Source organism: Cynara cardunculus, assembly GCF_001531365.2.
Source record: "Cynara cardunculus var. scolymus isolate 2C chromosome LG 1, CcrdV1, whole genome shotgun sequence".
NCBI classification, from domain to species: Eukaryota; Viridiplantae; Streptophyta; class Magnoliopsida; order Asterales; family Asteraceae; genus Cynara; species Cynara cardunculus.
Genome location: NC_037528.1, coordinates 20,996,700 through 21,007,641, shown reverse-complemented (window position 1 = coordinate 21,007,641; position 10,942 = coordinate 20,996,700). Strand labels below are relative to the sequence as shown.

The following is a 10,942-nucleotide window of genomic DNA, read 5'->3' as shown; positions in this document are numbered from 1 at the left end:
ACCCTTGCTTATCTTAATGTCTCTTCGTACCTTGGATTTTAAGCAAACATACATAGACCCTGCTATGTTATTCGTATGTTATAATGAGATCGAAAACCACTTGTTTAGGTAGTTATTCATCAAACATGAATAAAACTCTACTATCCAAAACTTCTAAACATGGATAAGTTCCGATATACCAAAACCATAAACTATGGATCTCCAAACCCAAAACAACACCGAACAAATGGATAATACAATATCCAAAAATAACACCTTGCGGTGACGGGAGAGACCTGTATCCATCGGATATGGAGAACATGAAGTAAGGCATACATCAACGTTACCGAGTTTCTCTCATGGTCAAAATGGGCTCTGTATATGAGTCTATCGAGTATTGTTGCAAGAGACATGATCTGTATACAAATCCAACGAGTACCACCACCATCCCCTAACTTCGTATACGACTCAAACAAGTACCACCGCAAGCATTAGGGTGACCATGATTCATACTTGTCCTAAACACGAGTCTCGCCCACAAAAGTCAACAATCTCCGTATACGACTTATATGAGTACCATCGCAAGTTTTCCCAAATCATTGACTTGGTGACCACTCACTAGAAATATAGTGAGAACATCAAAACTTCTAACTTAAACAACATACCTCAACCCATTCGTCATGGAATCCGACTTTATGCAAGTTCACTTCCACAATACCAAATGGCATCGAGGTCTCGGAATCTGAGTCTATATCCGCTATACCCAGAATGACATATGACTCTAAAAGTGCATTAACGTCAAATAAGCTCTATTTATACAATAAACCATGAAAAACACATATTTATGATTTATTTATTAAAATGTCCAAAAACCTCAATATGGACATTTCACAAGATTTATAAAATTGAATGTATCAAATAATCAACACATTTGATAAATATCAAGAAAACATCTTAAGACGCTAAAATGGACATTTTTGATATATACATAGTTTTCACAATGCAACTTGAAACTCACTTTGATATGTACATAGAGCTTCAGAGAGAAAATATCTTTGCGAGAGTTGGTAAGCAAATACTGAAATGTAACAATAATTAAAAGATAGTATGGATGCAAGATCGAGTTGGATTTCAGCAACAAAGTGTAATGAATATTGCTACATAAATATCTCTTTACAACACTACTGGATTGAACGACCTTCCAAAGAAGTACATATTAGACCATATGTTGGAGTCCAGTTGGTGATGCATCAATCCCAAACTAGTACAGATCCTGTCTTTTTTTCCATATAATTTTGCAACCATAAGATTACGAAGACTCTTTATAGTCTCTATAACACATTTAGTAAAAATATTTGTGTTGTCTTAATTTTAAGTCAAATTCATCTGAATAAAATAACATGTATCAATTTGTCAAAGATTACCCGATAAAATATTAATACCACTTGTGAATAGCGAAATAAATTGCTATTAGCAAAACAATCGTCGGCTAACACTTGTCGACCTCACAACCTTCACTTACATCCATAATAAGGTATTTAGCTAGCATGACTGAATGTAAGTGCTTAAAAATAAATGACATAAATGGAAATAACTGAACGTAAATGACGTAAAAGTAAATTTTGCACGAAAAGTAAAGAGAAAGATGGAAAAGTTGTTGTAGCAACTGAAAGTGATGAAGAACACTTAAACGTACTTGCAAAATGATATTAAAAAGTAACAAGGACCCAAAGTTTAGATGAAACTTTGTTCTTGATGACAAAGTGATATTGTTCAAAGTGTTACAATTGTTATTACTTAACAAAAGATTACCCCTATACACACACACACACACACACACACACACACACACACACACACACACACACACACACACACACACGAGCAAGAGGGGAATCAAAGGTATTAGAGGTTAATAACCATTGGTTATTAACCAATGTGTAATATAAAAGATGCTTAAATGCAAAAGGTTAAGGTATCTTTGTAGTGACATCTTCTATCAAAATCGTCTGCTATCAGTACTAGAAAATGTCCTCTTCTAAAATTTGACTTTTCAAAAATATTCAACAAGATTGAGCCAGTTGTGCCAATATCCAATGCCCGGTGCTGCAGCAACGTATACACCTGCTACAACAATGTTTATGTCAGTATTTCATTCATCAAATACATAAAACATCACCATTCCTGCATCCTAGCTCTAATAAATGTGAAACCATAAAATAAGACTAAAAGACTCAATATATGATTGAGAAAAGTGTAAAATGAAGTGAAATAAAGTTATAATTGGGTACTAAAGTATATGTTTTTGCACACTTATCATTGATGCATAAGGATAAAAATGGTCATGCATAGGGTTGATTTGTAATGTACATTAACAAGATGTTACCAAAAGGGCCTTCGGCCTAGCGGTATCGTAGTCCTTGGCCTTCTAGGAGGACAAGGGTTCAAACCTCACCAACGGTGAGGAGGGTGTGTGAGTTTATTTGTTGCATTTGTCGTATATAATTATTATATACTTAAAAAAAAATGTTCATGCACAGTTCAACTATACATGACTGTTTGATAGTGACTTAATGATGTACAAAATAAATTATCCAGTAAGCTTTTAAAGGAAAGCTATATAAAGTCAAGTTTTTTTTCTTTGTAAATCTACCCCTTTCAATTAAAAAAACACGATCATTCCATCTAAAAAAACCTTCCAAACAAAAACATTCTAAATCTATACAGACAAATTAATCAATACAAATAACTTTATATTAATACTCAATAAAATATCAATTAAACTAACTCCATATTTTATCTACAAAATAAAAAGGCCCTTAAATTATAACAAACACTATTACATTTTATAAAACTATATATGATTAAAATAAGTGTGTTGGAAGATGACATGAAATGCACATGGGACCATGCCCATCACAAAATCAATAGTAATAGTAATCGGTGCATGTGACCAAACTAAACCATTCATTCTCTCTCCTCTTAACTACACTCCCCATCATTTAACAATCACATTTAATGTAATGAGATATATCTTGATTTTAATATTTTATTTTATTTTGTATCTGTCGATGTTATAACACGATTTTATATGGTACTGGAAAAACGATAATATTTTTATTTTTTGAATAAAATATAAATTTAAAGGTATTATAAAATTTTGAATTTTTTTTTATCAATTTTAGTATCAAGTTATATATATTTAAAAGTTCTTATTTTTTGTATAATTTCTTTAATTCAATTTTTTACTATAAYTTAATTTARATTTAAYAAYRAAGTAATTTATTTTTGRTTTAATAATATAATTTTTTTATAAAAATAATAATTAATATTTTGTTAGAATTTAATGACATAAAATTCTCAGAATTTCAAAAACTCTTAAAAATAATCATAATGTGAAAGAAATATTTTATAATATATTCAACCAACGGAAAATTTGAAATTAATATTTTAGAGAGAACTAATAATATTATTATATTATATAAATTAAATATTTTAATAATATAATAAATATAAAAATCTATCTTAAAGAAAAAGAAAATTAAATAAATTACAATCAAATGGCCATTTTGAATGTAACATGGAACATATTTTTTAGTTGTTAATAATGTGTATAAATTATAATCTATATGTAAAATCTTATAACATATACAGATTAATTGTATCTGTTATTAATTTAACTGTTATCAATTTTTTTTCGGTTGGTACATGTTGATACTGTTTTCTTCTAACTTCAAGTTACATATATGAAAACTCATAATTTTATTCAAAATCTGAATAAATTTTTGAATTTTCAGTTACCGCATGTGATTTTTAAAATATAAAAAAAGACACGAATACGAAAAAAATGCTCTAAATTTAAAGAATCTTTTTAAAATTTAATGTGAAAATAAAGAATTGATTTTTTAATTATTTCTTACCAATAAAATTAAATATGTTATTAGTTTATATAGTTTTTTTTTTTAAAAAGTGTCTTAGGATAATAAATTTAACTAATATTTGAATAAAATGATTAATGTTATAATATTTAAAATAAAAAAATTGTCAGAGTTGAAAGTAAATTTAGTTAGAAATTCCAACTCTTTTTTTGTTAACAATGGATGTACGGGTTAGCTTGCGCGTACATCGACTAATCTCAGTAGCTCTGGAAAACAATCATGAAATCTCTAGTGACTTTGCAAAACTCGAACCGGTGACCTCTAATAAAGATCCCTAAAGGGAGTTGCAGGAATTCCACAAGGGCCTTTGGGTGCCATGGCCAGCTTGCTTTTACAAAGAATGACCTGACATTCGATGCGGGTCGAAGCATATGGTTGTCGGGTTTGTGAAATGCTATTAATAAGAATAGTAATTCACTATTCATAACAGTAGATCCTGAAGACTTTACCATAGTTAAACTTTCAAGAATACATATAATAAGCGACGAAGAATCATGTGAGAATATGAGTTAAAGTGAGAAATGTGACGAGAGGTTTGGATCTAAAACAACTTCCCATTCACTTTATACAAAATTATAATTATTAATTATATGTAAATATTAGTTTTGAAATAATAATAAAAAGTAATGTTTCCCAATCCACTACATATTAAATTATTAACAATAATTATATGTAAATATTAGTTTTTAAATAATGTAAAGAAAGAATGTTTAAGTTGGTATATAATATTATAATAGTAAAAAAAATGACAAATTTATATTAATATTTTTTTGAGTATATAATATTTATATATAATGGCAAATAAAATAAATAAATTCACACATCTTTTTCATTTTTGGTGAAGTTTGAACCCTTAATTTTCTAAGAGACTAAAGACTCACATATCGCTAAGCCAAGAGCCCTTTAGTTTGTACCAAAAAAATTTGGTTAAAAGTTTTGAATCTTCTGCGTTTTAAGGGGAAAAGTCTAAAAAAACTCAATAGACTTTAGTATTTGGAATGATTAAGTGCTTGGACATTTCAAAACATGTTAAATAACTCATTGGACTTTCTAAAACTTGTTAGATACATTCTTATGACTTATACAACTGGTTAATGTGGTAAAATAATGAACAAAGTCTGAAAAAAAGCTAATAAATTTTCATATTTTGAACAATTAAGTTCATAAACATTTTTTGAATAAAAAAAGTACTTAGATTTATAAAAGCAAACAAATATACCAAAAAAATACTTACATTTACGAAAAAAAATATATTTACATTTAAAAAAGATTATTGATAAAATTTATTTTAATTAAAAATAAAATATATTCTCTCAGTAATTTTTCAAATTAAAAAAATATTTAAAAATTAAATTTATTTTAATTAAAAATAAAATATATTCTCTCAGTAATTTTTCAAATTAAAAAAATATTTAAAAATTAAATTTATTTTAATTAAAAATAAAATATATGTGGTATGTGATTTTTCAAATTAAAAAAAAAAGATTTAAAAGATTACTATTTATTTTAATAAAAAATAAAATATATTTTTATTTTTAAATAAAATAAATTTCATTCGATACTCTTTTTAAAAAAAAATTTAATTTAAAATATCACAGAATATATTTTGTTTTTAATTAAAAAATATAATCAATAATACTTTTTAAATTCTTATTTTATTTTTTTTAATTTGAAAAATCACTAACAAAATATTTTTTATTTTTAATCCAATTATATTTCATCAATAATCTTTTTTAAATGTAGGTATTTTTTATATATATTTGTTTCATTTGATATATTCAAGTACTTTTTTGATTTAAAAAATATTTAGAGACTTGATCATTGAAAATATAATAGTTCATTGGCTTTTTTTCTCTTATTTTATTATATTAGTCAGTTTTATAGATCATAAGGATGCATCTAACAAGTTTGAAAAAAGTCCAAGAATTTATTTATATGTTTTGGAATATCCAAACATTTATTTATTTCAAAAAATTATCCAAAAACTTGATCATTTCAAACACTAAAATTTATTGATTTTTTAAAGAGTTTTAATCTTTCATCGGTTTGAATATTCTTAAAAAGAAATAGAGTAATTTTTTCGAGTGACAAGAACAAACGTGGTGGGTCAGACCCAAGGAATGCCCGTGAACACCACTGCAAAGATTTCACACGCCATTCTTCATTTCCACTCACACATTACACCCACTGAACCGCTACCTTCCAAATCTCACTCCCTCCCACCATTCAATTCCTATAAATCTCTCACCAAAATGCATCGCAGAAGACCAATTCATCACCCCATTTCTACTACACGGCTTGTTCTCATCTCCATGGCTATCATCTCCATCCTCTTCATCTCGCTTCTCCTTTTCATTTCACCCGCCGCCTCACGCCACCGTCGAATCCATCCGCCTTCCAGAAAAGATGATCCATCTTCATCTGATCTCATCCGTCAAGCTTGTAAGGCTACCAGGTATCCCCAACTATGCCAATCTTCACTCACCAACTCTCCCAAGCCAAATCCCATGGAGATCATTCAATCGGCGTTGTCCGTCTCCTCCCACAACCTCCGTGCTGCTCAGTCCATGGCGCAATCGATTCTGAAAGCGGCCGCTGGGAATCCAAACCAAACCAACGCCGCTAACAACTGCATCCAACATCTTCGCAACTCGGAGTACCGTCTCAAATCGACGGCTGATGCGTTGCCACGTGGCATGATGAAGGATGGTCGTGCTTGGACCGGCGCCGGATTAGCCTACCAGTACGATTGTTGGTCGGCACTCAAGTACGTGAACACTTCGAGTATGATCAACGAGACGATGTCGTTTCTGAACACATTGATTGATCACACCAGCAACGCTTTGAGCTTGATGATGGCTTACGATTTGTATGGCGATCAAATCTCGTCGTGGGTCCCGCCGAAGACCGAGAGAGACGGGTTCTGGGAGGCTGGTGGGTCGGGCGGCGGCGGAGGAGGACCACAATTGGGGGTTCCGACGGGGTTGAAAGCTGATGTGACGGTGTGTAAAGGTGGGGGATGTGATCACGCGACGGTGCAGGAGGCGGTGAATGCAGCGCCGGACTGGGGTTACGGACGGCGGTTCGTGATTTGGGTAAAGGCCGGTGTTTATGAGGAAACGGTTCGGGTCGGGTTAGAAAAGCAGAATGTGGTGGTTCTGGGAGATGGAATGGGTAAAACAGTAATTACGGGGTCCTTGAACGTGGGCCCACCAGGGATTTCGACATATAACACAGCTACATTCGGTAACTCATCCTTTTTTCTAGTAAATACTTATTTTAAATATTTATTAATAAATATATTTTCTATAAATATATATAAATTATATAATTAGAAAGATTTTGCTTTATAAAAATTGACCTTTCTTGAATTTTTAAATCATTTCTTAAAATAAAAGATTAAAATTTAATTTTTTAAATTCAATTATAATAAATTAATTATTTTAAAGATTTTGTTAAAAAATTAAATTCGGTAGTATTATTTTAGAGAATCTGTTGAAAATAATCTGACCATCATTTCATGTGACAGGGGTGGTCGGGGACGGATTCATGGCAAGTGGTTTAACCTTCGAGAACACGGCTGGGCCCGACGCCCACCAAGCCGTGGCCTTTGTCTCCGATAGCGACCAATCCATTATCGAAAACTGCGAGTTTCTGGGCAACCAAGACACCCTTTACGCCCACACTCTTCGCCAGTTCTACAAATCGTGCCGCATCGAAGGCAACGTTGATTTCATATTCGGAAACTCCGCTTCCATCTTCCAAGACTGCACCATCCTCGTCCGGCCTCGCCAACTCAAGCCCGAAAAGGGCGAGAACAATGCCGTCACCGCTCACGGACGGATCGATCCTGCACAACCCACGGGATTCGTGTTCCAAAATTGTTTAGTGAATGGAACCGAAGAGTATATGAGGTTATATTATAGCAACCCTAAAGTCCACAAGAATTATTTGGGACGGCCGTGGAAGGAGTTCTCGAGGACGGTTTTCATCGATTGCCAAATGGAGGCGTTGGTGACGGCGCAGGGGTGGATGCCGTGGGCGGGGGATTTTGCGTTGACGACGCTTTATTATGGAGAGTTTGGGAACAGTGGGAAAGGGTCGGATTTGTCGGGACGGGTGGCGTGGAGTAGCCGGATTCCGACCGAGCATGTGAACGTGTATTCGGTCGGAAACTTCATCCAAGGTGATCAATGGAAGGTTTCATCTTCTTGATTGAACTAACATACTTCCATTTCTGGTTAGTCTTTTTTGTAACTTTAAATAAAACTAACTAAAAATGGTTAGCTAATTATTTGTATTTATAATAGAGTTAAGAAACACAAAAGGAGAACAGAACTTTTATCAACCGTTGGATTTAAAAAAGTAGATTGATCGTATTCGAATGTGACGTTTCCTGTAATCATGGATTTAGTTTTGCAAAATGGTTCACAAACGTTGGATGAAAATAGATGGATGGTTCCCCTTTTCTTACAAATTCAATATCTGTACAAACTTACAGATCGGTTTTCATGAAACAACACATACGAAAATGCAGTGTTTATATAGTGTTGTTTTATATGTCGACAACATATGAAAAGTGTTTTGCAGGTGGGACAACAAATGACAGAGTGAGCTCTGGACCTAAAATGGGAGTCCAAGGCTTTGGTTTTAAAGTGTCCAATGAAATGCATTTTAAGTATTTAATTATTTTTATTATTATTATTATCTTGTAATACAATGTTGGTGCAATTAGAGGATGACTTTGAGATATTAATTTGATTTTTTGTAATAAGAAACCAAAATAAGAAACCAAAAGCTCAGCCCTCGTTCTTTATTTGTCCAAGGGATGGAAGGGCAGAGTCGTCCCCCCACCAGAAAGAATTGAGGCCTTACAATCACCATCTTATCTCAATATTCTGGTGTCCCAAGTAGGTGTGTTCAAAAACCCGACCAACCCAAACATGCTTGGCTTCTACCAGATACTAACCTAAAACCCTAATCTAGTAAGTGTATAATAGGAAAAAAAAAAAAAAAAGTTTCTTATATTTTTCTGGTAATTTCTAAATCTAAAAGATTAGATGATTAACCTTTTAGGCTTGAGCTTAGTCTAATGAAGTTATAGACTAGTGATGGCCAAACTGGCGGGGCTGTCGGAGGACCGGCCCAGCCCGGGACCGGTGAGGACCAGTTATGGGACCACCTCTGGTTACATCCGGTTATGTTTTTTGTCGGATTTGTGGGACCGGGACCGGTTATAGGACTGATTATGGACTGGCCCGGCCCAGCCCGACCTAAAATATTCAAAAAATTGATTTTTTTCTTAAAATATAGTTGTTAATTAGCTGTTTTTGACCGTTCTTTTTTTGTATTTTTTGGCCTCTAAACACTAAATATGTAACAAGGTTGAGAGGTTTACATACCAAGTTCTCAATTCGCAAAAAGCGTTCACAATTCTCGTAATAAAACGTATTTTTAAAGTGTATTTAAGTGACTCGTACAAAAAATTTAGTAATGTATTAAAAATATATATCATTAAAAAAAATTAAAAATAAATAAATAATAATTTTTTAAGGGTGAGACTGTGACCGGGAACGGCGGCCCATAACATGGCAGCTCTTAAAAAGATAGGAGAGGAGTAAGTCGTCCGCCTATTTTTCTGATCTCCTTTCCTTCTATTAATCAGATTTTTGGCTTTGACCCATTCAAGGTGAAAAATGGGTTGGTTATAAACTAGCCTGACCGGTCTTCATCTATTCAACCAGGACCGGTTATAGCCAGTTATGTGAAATTTTGGGACCGATTGGGATTGGATCGGCTGGCTCGGGACCCATTTTTGGCCATCACTATTATAGACTAACCCTAATACCCAATCATAGGTTGGACTTGTGATGATCCTTAAGTCCATTTAGGTTTTATTTAATTTTATTGATCATAATAAAATTAATACGTAAAATACATTTTACAAATAAATCTTGTAATATGTAATACCCTCAATTCTGGAAATAACAACTAATTTAAAATTTCCAATAATACAACAATTAAAGAATAAATCCATTTTTATAAATCAATACTTGAATTACCTCAAATGACAAATCTAGATTTTTCACCAACAATTGATAAATCAAGTCTTAAATAAAAACTAGGTCAAAGTCGGTGTTACTAAAACTCAATAACAATCGTTATCCCCAAATGTGGAAGACGTCATTGAATAGCTACATCTTTCTCGTGTCTTTAACTACCACTCAATTCATCACAATGTCGGTAGTACCAAACCCTAACAGGGACCTGATGTACATGTCGACAAATAAGAATGGTTAGGCTTAACGGTTAGTGAGTTCAAACAGTTTTCATCTTAATCAAAAAACGGTAAAACTGAAAGAATGTTGATTTATCATAATTTCGCAAATGAAATGTTCTTATCGTAAAAGCAACATCTTTTCAAAACCCACAATTTTTGTGATGAAAATCCATTAATCAAAACACCCGTTTATATGAAACCAAAAACCAATACTAACAAAACAGTGAATAAAGCTTGATGTTCAAATAACGAAAACACAAATTAAATTCAAGTATTCCAAAGCAACCAAATATGACCAATAAACATATCTACAACATCAAATTATGAATACTCTCTATACCCAAAACAACACAAAGAAAAGGACAAAATATCATATCCGAAAGCTTTCAGTGACAGGGAGACCATTCCATTGAATGTGAGGGAACTCAAAAGTATGTCACATATCTATGTTATATGAGCATCACTTACGGATTACACATTCATTAAGATCAATTACTATAGGTTTATAGCTTAATGAGATAATTAAGCTCAACTACTCCAACTCTATTACTTGTGGAGTCAAGGTCAACGTACGTCTTTTTTCCGACATGCAAAATAACCCGTAGGCCCTGTCTTTCTTAGAAAATCTGAGAGCACCATATCCTCTCCCCGTTGAGCGACCTGACATTTTCGCCACAGCTTCTTCAACTTGAATGGATTCGATTTCGAACCTTTTGAGTAACTATAGTCATTCCTTCCCTTTCTC

The 10,942-nt window shown here is 32.6% G+C and overlaps 1 protein-coding gene across 1 annotated transcript; it reads left to right on the top strand.

The window, feature by feature from the left end:
• The first annotated feature begins 6,198 nt into the window (after positions 1–6,198).
• LOC112521083 (probable pectinesterase/pectinesterase inhibitor 51) lies at positions 6,199–8,391 on the top strand. The gene is made up of 2 exons (XM_025129737.1): positions 6,199–7,163; positions 7,447–8,391. The coding sequence occupies exons 1-2, from the start codon at positions 6,230–6,232 to the stop codon at positions 8,130–8,132; spliced, it is 1,620 nt and encodes a 539-aa protein (XP_024985505.1). The 5' UTR covers positions 6,199–6,229; the 3' UTR covers positions 8,133–8,391.
• The last annotated feature ends 2,551 nt before the right edge of the window (positions 8,392–10,942 follow it).